The following is a 17,984-nucleotide window of genomic DNA, read 5'->3' as shown; positions in this document are numbered from 1 at the left end:
TAATTAGTTTAGGACACCCCCACCCCTCAAGTATCACCAGAAGTATTAGATTATAAAAATACTTGGGGCCAGATTCAAAAAAGCTTGCACTAACTGTACACTAAATGTACACTATGTACATGAGTTGTATTCAATAAAATACTTATCACATTTTTGTGCTTTCTAGTCATGCAGAAAGATTACACTAAGTGCACATGTAGCCTACTTTGTGGTAACCTTAATGACTCCCTGTCAATATTCAAAGCTGCAAGAATATTAGTAAGAAAACTAAAATTAGGAGGAAGAAGGTGTGTATTATGTCTGTGTTGTCTGTTCACTCAGAACAGTGTACATTTAGTGAATCTGGCCTTGCTCTTACTGTTTTAATTTTAGTCAATCAAGCCATAAATATAAACATAGCGATAAACAGTTAACAGCTTTACATTCTTCTCTCCCCTCCCCACCTTCCTCCTTTGTAATTATTATTGATATTTATATAACTCTATTATAAGCAACAACTTTAATTAACATAATAAGTTATGAGGAAATAATAATAAAAATAAAAAGACCAAACATTTCTGAAATTGGTCTAGATCTGATGAAGCAACATCTTGTTGTGAAAGTGCTCATCTTTTTGTGCTTCTTTTAATAAAGTGTTTCCACCAGGTACTGTTTTTCTTTTATCATACTAAAAATAAAAAAAGGAGCAGAAAAAGACACAAGAAATAAAATGCATTATATAGCTCAGTATATTAATCAGTGGAAAGCATACCTTTTGAAAGTGTACTATTATCTCTCTAGATCACAATGTAGGTGTTTCAGTATAATAACTTTAGGATAGTGTATATTTAGGAAACTTGCATACAGTCTAAATAGCATTGCTATATAATTATTAAAATTATTATATGTGAATATTAAATGTATGTGTCAGTATATATATATATATATATATATATATATATATATATATATATATATATATATATATATATATATATATATATATATAGTTCTACTTTGTTTCATTAAATCTCATTTCACTGAATTTCATTTCACACTGACCACTTCACTGAAAACACAAATTACTGAAAACTCATTTCACTGAAAACTCATTTCACTGAATCTCATTTCACTGAACTGAACTTAGTGTATATGGCACTGCGTAGAAGTACTGTAAGGCAAATAAAAGGTATATGTTCTTTTCTCCACTGTAGTGTGATCCTGGAGTTAGTATATATAGTTTGGGGGGATGTGGCGGCACAGCCTACACCCTCCCACCTTTTTTGTTTTATATTGTATTTTATCAAAAACTTCAGAACAATACATTTTAAACAATAGACATGCATAGTTGCAACACCAATGACTGTCTCCAGAAGACAATATGTACTCAAATTAACTGGGCGGCCACACCCCCCCAACTATACATACTAATTCCAGGATCACACTACAGTGGAGAACAGGGCACATACCTTTTACTTGCCTTACAATACTCTACACAGTGCCATATATACTAACTGGAGTTCAGTGAAATGAGATTTCAGTAATTTGAGTTTTCAGCGAAGTGGTTGGGGTGAAATGAAATTCAGTGAAATGAAAATCAACTAAACCAAGTAGACCTCCTTTTCGATTATCAATATGCTAAGAAAGGATGATTTGCAGTTAATGTTAAGCAGATAAGATTGTAAGCCAAACAGACTACTATTAGTATTTGAATAAGGAGTCATTTTTCTTTTAATTTCTTCTTTCTTTCAATAGTTTTCCAATTATTTCTTTCCACATAGGAGATGCCATTCCAATCTATATCTTCTCTCTGTTCAATTATATTTTTTTGTTTTCAAAAATGTCATAGAGTTGTCAGCCTGATGAAAGATTTTAATTTCATCTGAAAATAATATTTCAAGTCTGGTTGGAAAAAGCAGGTGGTCTTTAATCTATCTTTTCTCTAAGTCTTTAATTAAAGAAAGAAAGCTTTTTTTCTAAGAAATCACTGCAGAAAAATAGTCATTGCCAAATGTTATTAGTTTATTTTCAAGATTGATAGGAGATTTTGTCCAGGCTGTTTTCAGGATTAATTTTTTGTCTTGTGTAGAAAACAATCTTGCAGTAGCAGATCTTAGACGTGGAGTTTTTTAGATGATGGCATTCCCTCTGGTAAATCAAGAATTTTAGGGAGCCAGGATGTTAAGAAGTTTGTCATACTTCCACCTTTTATTTTCTCAGGCAAACCAAAGATACAGATTTTGTTTCTCCAAGACATGTTTTCTAAGTCATCTATTTTGCTCAAAAGTAATGTATTTTGACTCAGTATGAATTCAGTGTGATTTTCTTCTTTTTTAATCTCCACATTTAAAGCATCTTCTATCTCCAACATTTGAATTTTCTGTTGAGACTCTTGTATTTGTTCCATTTGCTTTGAGAATTTTTCTTTAAAGTTGTCCAGTTTATTATCTTTTTTGTCCATTTCAATGATAGTTTTTGAATGTTGGTTAAGGTAGTCTGAAAATCCTTTCTCATGGATTAGTCCTGATGGGTCCACTTTTTAATTTTGAAATACTAAAATCTCAATTTCAGTATTTTGAGACTAAAATATCAAAAACTAATAAACATGAAACTACACAATCATGAACACTCACAATATCGAATTGTATTTATTTATTTATTTATTTATTTATTTTATATTTGTTGACTGGGCTACTCAAGCTAGATACATGTCCATTTTCAGTAGAGGCCCAGGGAGATAATCTCCAAACATAATAAAATTACAAAATAGAAATTAGAAAATAAAAATTACAAAATAAATATTCACTACTTACACTAATAGCTTTCATGTGGAGATAAGCTCCAAATATAGCAAAATTACTATATGTAATACTTAAAAGTTACTAAAGTTCTACTATATAAGAAAATTTAATAGTGTATGGGTTATAATTAAATAAAAAGTTTGTCTAAGAAGAGGAAAAGTAGTTTAGAGTCTTTGCATGGGTTTTAGATATAAGGAGGTACAGGTACACTTGAGGTTCTAATGTTGCCATTTGTAAGTCAAAGTAGGGGAACACAAGTTGAGGGTAGAGAACAAATGTTACACATGAGGGCTGGAATAAAGTTAGCGTCTAGGATTAAATTTAGAGAGGGGACAACACCCATAAGGAGGGCATATGGCAAAAAGAGTTAGTAATAGGAAAAGTAAGGTTCAGTCAGGTTTAGTGCAGGGACAGAGCCAATGATTTTTCATAAGTTCTTTGAGGTGTTTTTTGCAGAGAGATATAGATGAGAAAGCTGTGAGTGACATAGGAAGCTTGTTCCATATTTTTCGCACAACATTGGTAAAAAGGGAATCTCCAGCTTTATTATTAGATTTGATATTGGTAATTAGTAACTTATTAGCTGAATGAAGTGTCACAAGATTTTTATATGGGGTGATTAGGTTAGAGAGGATTGGAGTATTATTTGGGTGATGAAGGATTTTTTTGTGTGATCACTAGTTGATTATACACCAGCTGGTTTGTATTTCAGACCACCCGAGTTATTTAAGGTTGTGACAGTGGTGGGTTCTAAAAGGGGCACCAGTGGCAAATCTTGTTATATTGTTATAGCTAGTTTCAAGCTTACTTAGATTAGATTTTGATAGATTGGTATATATAGCAGAAGCATAGAATAGGGTAGAAGTGAGGTGGGTCTGGGCAATGGTGGTTCTAGCTAGAGGTGTGAGGTAAGGTTTAATTCTGTACAAGGAGCCAAGTTTTTTATTGACCATCAGTATAGTATTGTTGATATGATCATCATAGCTGAGGTTATTATATATAGTAATGCCCAGGAGATGTGTCGTAGTATCAGGGGAAATAGTGGTACCGTTGTTAGAGGTAATTGTGAAATGGATAGATGGAGACTTTTGGGTGGGAGAAAAAGTAACAATTTTGTTTTTTTGGGGTTAAGGAGGAGGCAATGGTCATAAAACCAATTTTCAACAGTGTTAAATACTGTTTGGGTAAGGGTTTGAAGAGAGATAGATGAATTAGAAGAACATATTAGAGTAGAGTCATCGGCATATTGAATACAGGTGGCTTGAGGAAAAACAGTATTAAGGTTATTAATAAAAATGGAAAATAAAAGAGGGCCTAATATAGAGCCTTGTGGGACTCTAATGTTTATGGGGAGGGGTGTGGATAGGTTATTATCCCAGTGCACTGCTTAATGTCTGTTTTTTAGATAGGATGTAAACCAAAGTATTGCTTGAGGGTCAAGAGATTGTGCTTTTAGTACACTAATTAGTAAGTCGTGGTTAACCATATCAAAGGCTTTTGATAGGTCAATAAATAATGCGGAAGACAGATAATTATTATTTCAATTTCTGTTTATACAGTCAGCAAAAGTTAGCAGGGCAGTGGTTGTACTATGAAAGGGCCTAAAGCTGTGCTGGCAGTTGGCAAGCAAATTGTTGTCGAGCAGGTGTCGAAGTAGTTGATGGTGAATACATTTTTCCATTATTTTGGCAAGTGGGGAGAGTAATGCAATTGGATGGAAATTGGAGATATCAGTGGAGTTGCCTCCTTTATGTAAAGGGATAATGTGGGAGACTTTCCATATGGATGGGATGTTACCTTCTGTGATGGTACAGTTTATAAGGATGGATATGGGATAAGCTATGACTTTGGAAGCTATTTGAAGATATTCATCTGGCAGGTGGTCAGCAGAAGGGGTACAAGGCTTAAGTTTTTGAAGGAGTTTGTAGATAAAGGATGTTGGTACAGGTTGTATGTGGAAGGAGGGCACTGAACTGTTTATGTTTTGTAAAGGGTTGGGAGGACTGGGAGGGAGTGTCTTTGCAAGATTTTGAATAATTTCAGTGAAGTAATTATTGAAGGCATCAGCTATTTACAAAGGATTGTTATGAGGAATTGAAGCTGGGGCTGGAGTTTTGGAATGTCCTGGTCGGAGAAGTTTATTGATGCCTGACCAGAACTTTTGTGGGTTTTTTGTATGAGATTGTTGAAGGTGGAGATAATAATTGTTTTTGTCTATGATAATGTCCTTTTTGGTTGCATTTCTTAGCTGTTTAAAAAGTAGATGGTCTGCAGAGCTCTTAGTGGCTCTCCATTTGGCCAATATTTTATTTTGTAGGAACATTTTTTCCTTGGTTTGTTGTGTGAGCCATCGAGCTGCTTTGGTCCTGACTCTGGAGGATTGAAGGGGGGCATGGAGATCCAGGATTTGTAGGAATTTAGTATTAAAGTAAGAAACAGCTTCATCTAGTTTGAGGTGTTTCAGAGGTGACCAGTTACAGGCTTTTAATTCATTTTGAAAGCTATCTACTTGGAAGTGTTTTTTTGTACGAAAGGTTATAAAGGTGTTATTGGTAGGATTATGAGCCTTTTGCCTTATTATATAGGTTAAAATATGGTCGCTAATGTCATCAGGTAGTGTTCCTGGTATATAGGTTTCAGGATGACTATTTACAAGGAGCCAGTCAAGAGTGGTTTCTTTATTACTAGGTTTGTGGATTCTTGTGGGGGTGTTTATTATTTGGGTGAAACCATAAAGATTAATGTGGGTCTTAGGATTAGGGGAGCTACAGGTAGTCCAGTCAATATTAAAGTCACCTAGTACTATTGTTTCTTGAGGAAGTAGGGTGGAAAGGCTACTAAGAATGTTTTCAAGAGTATTAGTATTATTTCCAGGTGGGATATAGGTACAGATTATAAAAATAGATTTAGATTTATTAAGTTGTAGTTTAATAGTAAGGGTTTTGGCATTGGTATTAGGAGGTACAGGTACATTATAGGATGAAACTTGAAGTTCTGATTTATACAAGATAGCTACACCACCACCCTTTTTGGAAGTACGGTCACATCTGAGGATGTTGTATCCAGGTGGGGTTATTTCTAGGTCATGAGTAGAGGGTTTTAACCAAGTTTCTGTAAGACAAAGGATATCAAATGCATGAACTTGTAAAAGAGCATGTAATTGACTGAGTTTGTTGTTAATGCTACGGATGTTAAATTAACTAATTGTGTGGAGGTAGAAATTCTATTAGATGTTTGTGTTTGTGGATTATTGATATTTTGTTGGTTATTGTAAATTTGTTGATTAAGGCCAGGATTAGGATGAATATCTCCATCTAATAAAACATGAATAGGATGTTTTAGTACAGTCTTTGTTTTTTTAAAGTACTTGGGTGAGCATAACTTGCTGTGGAGGTAGGCAATATGAGAAGATCTATGAAACTTTGGGAGTAAGTAAACTGAAGTGGAGGTTATATTGCTATGGGATAGGGAGCTGAGATGGGAGTTTGGTACAGTTTGTTGGTGGGGATGTTTATTATTAACTAGAGAGAAGTGCTCATAGAGGGATAGGGTGTAGGGTAAAGTTAGGAATAGTAATGAAGAAGTTATAAAAAATATAATTTTTAAGGTTAGAGTTATGTAAGAAGGTAATTTTGGAAAGTAGGTTTAGTGAGGTAATGTAAAAAGTAAGATAAAGTAAATAAATAAGGTGTGGTCTGGAAGTTTAGAGGGGATAATTGTACCTTAGTAAAAAAGGGTGGGGATGATTAAGGAGATAGTTAGTTATGGGAGGAGTTCTCAATTAGAAGTCTAAGGTGATAGGGAGATTAATTACGTGGGTGTGGCTTGTTATGTTTAAGTTTAACAGCACTGGGGGTGGATGGGAATTGGGGGTAGGGTAGGGGAGTGGAATGAGCCTGCAGGACGAAAAGAACACCACGTGGGAGACGCCGGTATTCCAAGTAGCTGTTTTATGGAAAAGTATCATAACTACAATTATTGAAAGCCATGACATCAGATTACACTCTTAGAACAAGCAACAGGCGTAGGTAACTAATATACCATTTGTAGCGACGCCAAAGATTTCATAAAACAAAAATAAATATCAACCCCTGAAAACAACACATAAACAATACATAACTAAAACCTATAACACCACCATATGTTTCTGCAGGAGGCAAGTGCCCCTGCACCACCCATGTGGGGGCTGTGCCCCCACCTCTGCTGCTTATATATACCAATTCTGAGTTCACACTAACTCAAACAAAAAGGAGCACACACCTTCCCTACACTCCCACTTATTTATACTCACTAATACACACACACACACACACACACACACACACACACACACACACACACACACACACACACACACACACACACACACACACAGACACACACACACACACACACACACACACACACACACACACACGCACACACTCTATACATGTACAAAAATCATCACATTCAGCAATTACACACATGCACTTTAACCTACCTACCTACCTACCCCAACCTATATCGACAACTCCCCACAACAATTAAAAATTAATACATTTACAGTAAAACCCTTAGAAACTGAACACCTACCTGAATCTCTGTACAGAATGAACATCAGCTGCCATACCACACAAACCTTAAATGGACAGCGCGTACTAAATTACACACCACATCAAACCCAACACAGATTTGGTAAACTAAGATTCGACAAAGAGCAGTTTTGAAAAAATGCACTTTCGACATTCTGGACCCGAAATACTGAAATACTGAAACTCGAGATTTTCAGTATTTTGAGATTGTAAAGTAGACCCGTCCTGATAACTTGTTTTTCTGTCACTCACTCTGTATCCAAGGTAAAGAATTTTCTAAGCAAAGGTTTGACAGGAAAATGATGGTATATATAAATAATTTGTTGATGCTATCCTTCAGAAAAATTCCAAGAGTGGGAACAGTAGTATATCATAAGATTTTATTCCACAAAATTTTGTGTTGTCATCTTACTAGAAGACTTCATTAGAATAAAGACACTCAATTTTCCATTTGATTTATACTAGTCATGCCACAAATAAAGAAAAAATCATTGGGCAAAACATTTACATCATTTCCTGCCATTACAAAATCCAAACTAGTATTGTTAAAATGAATACAAAATTCATAGCAAAATAATATTAATAAAAGCACATTTTTAAAAACAACAAACAGTATTTTCACAGTTCACACTTATTCCTAAAACCATTTTTCATTTGAAACAAAATTTTTATGCATTTTCCATCACGACTTAGCAGCCCTCATTTTTAATGCAGGACCCAGTGAAAGTTGCCCATTAAGACCCAAGGTTGTCTTTGCATTTAACTGCAGTTGTCATAACAATTCACAGTAGTCCAATAAAGTTTCCCATTGTCAACCCCTCAGGTTTGGTTCAACTTTCTCTAACACCCAAAATAAAAATCTCCCATTAGAACAGTCTTTCAAATGCTTATAAAGTGCATTAATTTTCCTATATTTAAAAATTTCATAATGGTGCTCTGCTTGAACATCTACTCTGATGCTAAGTATGCTTACACAGAACTGTACTGCATAATTGCATTGATTGTGTTTGTTCCTTTAGTGAACTGCAGTGTAGATGTCTACACTGAGCTAGCAGGAGTGATTACCAGTCCAGGGTACCCAGAGACATATCCAGAGAATTCTAAATGTGAGTACAAGGTCCAACTGGAAGATGGATATCAAGTGGTTTTGTATTTTGAAGACCTGTTTGATGTTGAGAAAGGTGAAGATGCAAAATGCAGTCAGGATGTACTTAAGGTTTGTTACTTTTTTAATTGTTTTTCTTTGTTATTTTATATGTAAAGGTGCAGTAACCTACATCTTAAAATATGGAAATTAAGTTCTTATTATTAACTATAAGAACAATACGAGTAATGATGTTAGCTCTGTTTTCTTGAAGTGAAAGAAAATCAATAGTTGAGAATTCCATAACACCTTAGTGCTTTGAAGTGAATTAGGAGGGGTAGGGTGGTAGCTATTTTAAAATATTATTGAAGTACCAGTTTATGTTGGCAGATTTCATTTTGATTACTGTGCCTCCCCTTATGGAGGAGTTAGTTACTTGTGAAAATAAACCAAGTTGGTCCAAGACACATTTTAGTTAATCAATGAAATAATTAGATAGCGTGTAGATTTTGTTTTCTGTTCTTTTTTTGTGACGTGATTTTTCCTGAATTTGAAAAAAAAAATAGTTAATGAAGAATGTAGATTTTAGTGGAATCATTGCTGTGAAAAAGCATTTGCCCATAATAAATAATTGTTGGAACACATCGCATCCTTTATCTTAATCATCCTGTGAAAATTGTTTTATTGTATGATACAAAAGCATGATCATGGATGTATCTTCTTTATAGATTGAAGCTGGTAAAACTACATTTGGACCATACTGCGAAAAACCAGTAAGTCCCATTGAAACGCGCATTAACAGAATTAAAATAAAATTTGACACAGATGGATCAGGAGATAATAAAGGCTGGAAGATCAGGTATAAGGCATCAGGTACGCATGCTGTCTACATCTTTACCTTATATGGCTCCCTAAATCCACATCTCATAGCATTTGTTTTTATAAGATCTGGATGCAGTTGGCTTTATGGGCAACAATGAAGTTATTCTGAAGTGAGACAGCACTCCAAAACCTATATGTCTTATGTTAACTTATTGATTCTTAGCAAAGAAAAGTAATTATGTATTACTGATTAGCTCTGTAGAAAGGAGAAACAAAGCTATGACCTAGATAACCCTGGTTGTAGGAGCCACCTCAGAGCATGATGAATAATGAAGCAAAGCCTGTTTACCTAAGACAGGGTGAAATGGCTTGGTGTAGTTGTCCCAGGCCATACATAAACTATGCCTGTGGGGAAATTGTAGGCATACACTATATCTGCAATCCCAATATATTGCAGAAAAAAACAACTATGTCTCACCTTAGCTCTAATATTTATCACAGCATTTCCCACTGACCTCCTACTCAGACACCATCTTCTCTCATGCCTATACGTTATTATACCCCTCTAGTGTTTTCCACTTTCTAACTTTATAATTCCCATTATTCTATAAATTAGGCTATGGACAACTGTAAATAATGCATACAATTGTAAATAGTGTATATAATGCATTTAATAAAACATTTTCTTCATGTATTTTCTCCAGACCATTATCCCGAAATCACATTATAATTACTAACTTGCATGACATTGCTGTACTTTCTCTTACTTGTTATTATTTCAGGCATGGCTGTTGGCTTAGAGGCAGTAGTAGCTGTTAAGCTATTTCCTGTGGAGCAGGGTTTGATTCCCTCAGCTTCCATTGCCTATCTGTTTGATTCTGATCAAATCACTTACCCAGACTCTGCTCCTGGGCCGAGTATGAAAAAGATCCAGTGCTCTACCCTAGAAAACAAATGCAAGTTAATATTTAAATGCAGGTTATGTATACTCTTCAGTATTGCTATATACCCATGTTGAGCCTGAAAATGGTCCACTGAGATCAGTACTTTATCCCAGTTAAAAGAATACAATAAAAATAAAATAAGTACATTTAAAGTATGTATTGTTCCAATGAATGTGGATTTATAATACTGTTTAATATCTTAAAATCCAGTGAGCCCTACTGTTTTACATTTAATGCAAATTACCTATATAAGCAATGAAACTGTAAACATTTTTACTGACTTTAGTACTAATTCCCCTAACAATGATGAATGGTAACTGTTCAAGAATATATTCAGTTTTATTTTGACTTCTGCAATCACATGTTCATAGAAAACTTAATACAGCTGTTCGAACCATTGCTGTCACCCTAAAGTGATTATTTTCTTGTCTCTCAAACTTTGCTCTTGCGTGATGTTTTTTGATCTTTATTGTTCTCAACAGCAAGACCATGCCCAATGGGAGTAACTCCCAAAAGCAGAATGGAACCTGCCAGATTGAAGTATGTGTTTAAAGATGTTGTGAAGGTCACCTGTAACGAAGGCTATGAAGTTGTTTTTGTGAGTAATACTGGGGCATGCATTCAATTCATCATATACAGAAGTAGTATTTAAAAGTTACTGATAAACTGAAATTGTAAAAAAAAAATGTAAATAATAATTGTATACATACATATATATATATATATATATATATATATATATATATATATATATATATACACACACACATACTACACACATAGATATATACGTAGATATCTATACACACAACGATATATATGTAGATATCTATCTATACACACATAGATATACTGTATATGTATATATCTATCTATACACACACACACACACACACACACACACATATATATATATATATATATATCTATATATATATATATATATATATATATATATACACATATACATATACATATATACGCACATAGATATATACATAGATATCTATACACACAAATATATATATGTAGATATCTATCTATACACACATAGATATGTTGTATATGTAGATATCTATCTATTTATACGCACACACACACACACACACACACACACACACACACACACGCACACATATATATATATATATATATATATATATATATATATATATATATATATCTCTATAGGTACCATACTATTCATCAACATGCTTAATTTGTAAACTTTATCGAATGTCAACATGCTTAATTTGTAAACTTTATCGAATGTCAATTTTATGTCAGAATCAGTCAAATGCATTATACATAAAGGGCAGGAAAAATCAAATTCTGCAACATCAAAAGTGGGGAAAGTAGGATCGGTTAGTAAGGATCATGCAGAACTTTTTGGCATTTGAGTTGAGTATCTATATATAAGTTTTCATAGATAAGGTTAGAGTAAAATCTAAGGAAAGGGATAACTTTAGTGTTGCACTTGTATACGAATATCTGTGGTGTGTATGCATATGTGTGTGTGTGTGTGTGTGTGTGTGTGTGTGTGTGTGTGTGTGTGTGTGTGTGTGTGTGTGTGTGTGTGTGTGTGTGTGTGCATACTGATAGGGAAAGGGTGGTTAGTATCCTGATGTGTAATGCTGCGGTAAATGTAGGGGTAGGGGTAGCATTACTTTTAGCATACAGACGTATGGGGGCTGCCTTAATTATGTTTGTTAACCCTAACCCACCCCACCTCTAACCTAACCCTAACCCACCCCACGTCTAACCTCAGGCCTACACATTAGAGTACAAGCCACTCCTTTATCTAATGGTACTGTGATGCAGGCACAGTATACCTGCAATTTAGTGGACTTTTTTTTCCACCAATCAAAAAAATTAAAAAGGGAAAACTGTTTTCCTTTATTGACTGGTTTAGTGATTTGAGGCAATAGCCTTTTGACTAAAAATGAGTGCTACTCTGTCATTAGACTAAATGTGTCCTAATGAATTTTGTCTAGCTGCAAACACTAATATAGTCATTTATATGAGAGCATGTGTGTTCATATGTGTGTGGCGCGTGTGGGGATGTGTATGGGTTTGCTTATATTGGAACTCTATGTGTCAACAAAAAGTTCATTTCATTAAAAAAAATCAAAGAAATTAGTTTTTCAATGAAATGCCATAGACCCATATATATTCTATACAGATATGCGTGTGTGTGTATATATATATATATATATATATATATATATATATATATATATATATATATATATATGGGTGTATCTGAAACATTTACAGGCTTGATACTTTGATGTGTTGACGTCACTGAATTAGCTAGAGGTTTAAGGTTATGAATTGCTAAAGCACTTTATCATCTCATATCTCTTAATTTCCATTCGTACAATGTATGACTGAACGCAAGTAATTCATCAGCTAATGGTCTCTTCCTGTAAGTCTCTCCTGAACAGAAATGTTTTTATACCTTGTCAATAGTTAAGTGGATAACAAGAACCTGTATGCATGTCATGTTATTATTGTATTACTATGGAATTTTTGATTCTAGTAGTTTCAGGATATAGCAGGGATTTGTAGATAACTGACTTTATTTTGAGAAACATCTAAACAATATAAGATGATCAGATGATATACTTAGGAATGTTCTCAGGAATGTGCTTAGTTGTATCTCCAGCAGGATGAGTGCAGTCTTGATTCCATTCTGTAAATCCAATATAAGACTGCTGTCACAGTACTGTGGTTCCTGCATTTATAATTTCTCACAATTATAAAAGGTTAAAAAGAGTACAAAGATCTCTTCCAATGCTAATTACATTTGTTAGGCACTTCTACATAAAGGCAGATTGAAACATCATCCCCTTTACCCCATGAGGCATAGACTTATGAGGGGTGATATTACATTAACATATAAATGTTTAAAAAATGCTTTTGCTGTAACACTAGGTACATCTTTTATAATACATATGTTAAATGCAAGAAACAATTAACTTATTGGTGTTTTATCCTTTATGCAAATTAACTTTCAGCATTCCCTTTTCCATTTTAGGGCAGGAAGGCTGTAAAATATATTACCCTTTCATATGAGGAACTCAAATACCCTTACAATGTTTAAGACAGAGTTAGACATTTGCTTTGATGATATCGTATATGAACCTAGGGTGAACAAAAGCAAATGCTTGAGTTGCATAGATTAGGCTTAGAATTTGATTCCCAAATACATTGATTACTTTATGACTAATTTTATACTGAAGCTGAAAGAATAAAAAGTTTATAAAGCAGTGTAGTCACTTTGCTTTATTATTGAAGTTCAATAAAGTATTTCACTGGCATGGTTGCAGATTTAGCAGTTGGGTAGAGGTGTAGGCTACAGCTGACCACCAAAATGTGAATAATGTCAGATGCCTTCTTACTGCAGGAGGAATAAAAAGCCATATGTTATTAAGAGAAGGTCATAGTCTACATGGACCAGTAAAACACCTTTCTCTATTGTGGTTCTGGTGAGTTTTGAGTTGAAGGGGGAGATTTATTTTCTTCCTTGTATTGTCTAACTGTAGAGAAAAGCTGAGAGAATGATCTAGCCAGAGTCCCATGTATTTAAATGACTTAATAATTTCAATTGTGGCATTTCTGTGTTAAGGAATTTATAGTATGGAGGAATATTTCCTTAGTTTTTGTTTTGTCAGAAAGAGCATGTTTTTTTGTTTTGGATCAATGGAATATTAGTTTTTCTGATGAGTTAAAATGAGATTAGGAATTCTCCACTTGAGAGACTTCCACAATATCTACATACTAAGTAATAGCTTAATTTCAGATCTCCATATGTGAATACAGAAACATAGAAAAGGGAGTCAGTGAATGTTTCTTTTTGGGTAAATTTCAGATACTGGCTAGTAAGGATGTCAGTAAAGAAGAAATTTAGGGAACCTGAAAGAAAATCAGTCACAAAAGGTGAGGAGAAAACACTGGGTGGGAAGAATCCTGCAGCCGTTCACCAAAAAGCAGTTCAAGCTACAGCTTTAGTGCAAGACATAACTTCCAGTGAGCTAGAGGTAAAAATAAGTCAAATGTGCTCAAAGATGAATAAAATAAACAAAACACTAAATGAGTATATCACCTTTCAACTCAAATAATAAAAAGTGAAAAAAGGAAGACTCTTTAAACAGATATTCAGATGAGCTGATAAAACTGCAAAAAATAGATATTAAAATGAAGAAAGGGCTAGCTGTATATGAAACTGCTCAAGAAGAGTTGTTTCAGAAACCTGGCAGAATTAGAGGAAAATTAGAGGAAAGAGCATGTTGGGAAAACTTGAGATTTTCTACTGCACCAGAGTAAATGGAAGGAACAGACTATATTAATTTTATGAAATCACAAGTAAAGAACTTGAATGGTATTCCACAGCAGGAGCTTTTAATTGAAAGGACACATTGTGTGTATGCTCCAAACCTGGCCATGTGAAAGCAGCCACAACCTCTACTGGTAAAGATGCAATGTCACCTGAAAGAGCTGATTCTGACAAATCTGTGGGAGAAGGACAAAGTACTAAAAGTTGAAGACAGCAGAGTGTCTATGGAAAATGATTACTCATTGTGCACCAGGCAGAAAGGGAATACATTTATTTCAGCAATGAGGGACTGCTGAGAAGTAGGTGTGAGATTCAAGATGCTGTATTCAGCTATCTTCAGAATATTTTTTTTCCTGGAGAGACAAAATCATTTTTGATGCAGAACCTGATAAGGGTGAAATATAAAAGTTTGTCCAACAAAAAGTGAGGTATTAAACAGAAAGGGATTCTGCTTCTTATTCTTCTGATAATAAGGTTCATAGACAGACAAAGCCAAGGAAACCTTTTCCAATGTTCCAAAGGAAAATGATTGAGAGACAGGAAAAAAGCACAGGAGTTGACTAGATGAATCACGAGTATGTTGAAAATCATTCAGAGACAGTGTTTGGGAGGTGGAGATAAACAAGAAAACACAGCAACTCAGAAATCAATGAATAAATGTGGGATTACAAAGCTTCAGTCACTTTTGTGAAATATGGTGGGAATTGAAAATGAAAACTTGGAAATATTGGAAATTTTTGACTTATAGAGGGCTCCAAAGCATATGACCTACTTCATGTCATTAATGTTTGGAAGAACATTAAAGAGAGGGGAAGAGAAAGGAAAGAAATTAATGTAAGTAAAACAGTTTTTTTCTTGAGTGTTTTAAAAAAACATGATATATACTGCATGTTATAAATAAAGCTTTGTTAGTTATTTTTCTATGTAATGGGGATACTAAAGTAAACTTTTTTCCTTCTTTCTTTCTTTCTTCTTGTTCAGTTTTAAGAAATGTAGGCGCTACAATGTAAAAAGAGAAGAAATTCTGGAAAAAATTATCACAATATAAGTTAAACATATATGTTTTTCTTACTTTTACATAGGGGAATAGCTGTAATAAAAGAACACTGAATATAATGAAACATTTTCTTCTAAAAAATAAATATTCACAGTACAACATGAGAAACCTGTAGCTGAAGGCAACTGTGTATCTGGTTCTCATGTTTCTCTCGAGACAAGCTGATAAAGGCAATAAAAAACAGAATACTCTTTTCTTTCAATGTCTAAAAGATAACCCCCCCAGATTTAATAAACTCCATGTAGGAATAGTGCAAGTCCTACATGGAGTGTACTGTGGCCATGTCTAGAGCTCCCACTCAGCAGCATGCCATGCATATTAATGAAGGTGCACTACCGATGGAGAGCCATGTACACTGTTACTGAATCAGTGTAGGGGGTGTGTTACAGTGCTCAGAGATATATAATACACCCCCTGCACTGTCAAAGTGCCGGATGGCATTACAATATGAAATATAAGTGTGTCCTTGCCCTGTTGTAAAAATTACATATGTAGGGGTGTGTTACCGTGTCCATAACACACCTCCTGCACTGTGTTGTATGGCACTAAAATATTATAGTAAATGTGAGTCCTTGGCCAATTGGAAAATGTATATGTAGGGGGTATGTTACAGTGTCCATAACACACCCGCTGTACCATATGGCAGTGAAATTAAATATGAAAATGTATTGTCCCTTTTATTGTTATTTTTTACTATTTTTTTTTTTTTATGTTTGTGCGGCTCAGTGCTTAGCAATAAACACGTGCCAGACATCTAAAAATAGAAACAGGATGCTTTTAATTTTATTTCAAAAGATCAAGTTTAAGCATAGCTGAGTGGGTTTGTGTGGCACGGCGCAGTGCTTCAATAAAGTATTAGTTTAAGGTAAGGATGTGCACACTTATGCAACCAGATTATTGTACTTTTTTAATTTTATAATTTTTCCCTAACAGATTTGTTTGCTTTTAAATTGAATTGTACAGGTTATAGGTCACATTAAAGGTGGGAAAAGTTTTGAAATGATTTATTGTGGTCTCATTTTTTATATCACAAAAACCTGGCATTTTAACAGGGGTGTGTACACTTTTTATATCCACTGTATGTCATAGAATTAAGCATGTAATGGAATGCAGATTGGGGGATGCAGTCGTGAGAGATAGGAATTTCAACAATAGGTCTCAGCAACATATCTTGGAATGACATGTTGCTGTTAGTCTGCTGTCCAGCACCTACAGCCTTCCCTTTTGGCTCTGTCTGCAGTGACATAGATCACAGCTCTGGTTCCTGAGTCACACCAGTAATGGTCAGCTCACATATGCATGCTACTGGATTGCCTCTTGTACAATAGTGACACTAAGTACTGGTGGATACAACTGGCATATCACAACATGTACTATCAGTATGCCCCTCTCAGTGTGTGAATGTCATACAGGCTTAGTTCAGAGATTGTCCATGTGCCCCTCACCATTCCTGACATACTCTGGCTAGGTTACTGTGTACTCCACACCTGTGTGTCATTCCTTGACACCTATGGATAGCATACCTGGTGACCTCTGCAGCAAGACAGCAGATTATATGCAGTAGTAGTGGGGGACACTGGCTTTGCTTTAGCAGCAGTGTGTACATGCAGAGCATACAATGTAAGGGAAGTACCAGATATTAATGTACCATTACTGTGTTCCAAGGAGTCTAGCATGTCACAGACACATTCCCAACACTCTGGGGACAACCATCCCGTATTGTCCAACTGGTTTACAGAAATCTACATTTGTCTGCCAGGGGGTCTACATATATCAGGTACATGTACACATTCTGAAAACATCTGGGTGCTGCAGATGTCATACACCTATGAGGAGGACACCCTACGCTACATATGTACTGCTCGCAATTATTGTGTAGCACAGATGTTGCTGGAATGTCCACTTGCACTTGTAGTACCACTCACCTATTTGTCGAATGTAGGCTGTATGACATGGTGCTGTAATGTTGCCCATAGGGGACACACCTCAGTTGATGGCAGTGTTGGGTGTGGATACATAACAACACAGTTGTCACAGCACTCAGGCCATAACTGGTATACCTGGTACCATATGAGCTTACTAAGCTATGGCCCCTGAGCACCCATATGCCTTGGCCAGATGTTAGCCCATGTCTATGCAAGGCAGCACCTGATCCCCCAGTCCAACAGGGAGAGAGGTGGTATCCCATGGGTGTATGTGCAGTTAACCATCCAGTTATCCAGGTTCTGCCTGCAAAGGTGTAAATAGCTACCCTGCCTGATGTGGACAGTTTGACCATTCCACAGCAGAGTAAGTGTGTGGGACACACATCTGAGCTGCCAACAAGCCCAATTCCTGCCACACACCAGGGTGAGGGCATGTGTGTGTGTGTTAACAGAGTGGAG

At 35.2% G+C, this 17,984-nt stretch overlaps 1 protein-coding gene across 1 annotated transcript in view; it reads left to right on the top strand.

Annotated features, from left to right (window-relative positions):
- Positions 1–17,984, top strand: part of LOC122808195 (complement C1s subcomponent-like) — a 625,556-nt gene that overhangs the window by 214,861 nt on the left and 392,711 nt on the right. Inside the window, exons 4-6 of the mRNA XM_044079162.1 lie at positions 8,374–8,570; positions 9,167–9,311; positions 10,043–10,177. Coding sequence (XP_043935097.1) covers positions 8,374–8,570; positions 9,167–9,311; positions 10,043–10,177 — 477 coding nt within the window. The remainder of the gene's footprint in view (positions 1–8,373; positions 8,571–9,166; positions 9,312–10,042; positions 10,178–17,984) is intronic.

This window comes from Protopterus annectens, chromosome 8.part0, assembly GCF_019279795.1.
Source record: "Protopterus annectens isolate FY-2018-M chromosome 8.part0, PAN1.0, whole genome shotgun sequence".
In the NCBI taxonomy this organism is placed as follows: domain Eukaryota; kingdom Metazoa; phylum Chordata; order Ceratodontiformes; family Protopteridae; genus Protopterus; species Protopterus annectens.
Note: the sequence above shows the minus strand (reverse complement) of the source record. Positions and strands in the feature narration are given on the sequence as shown.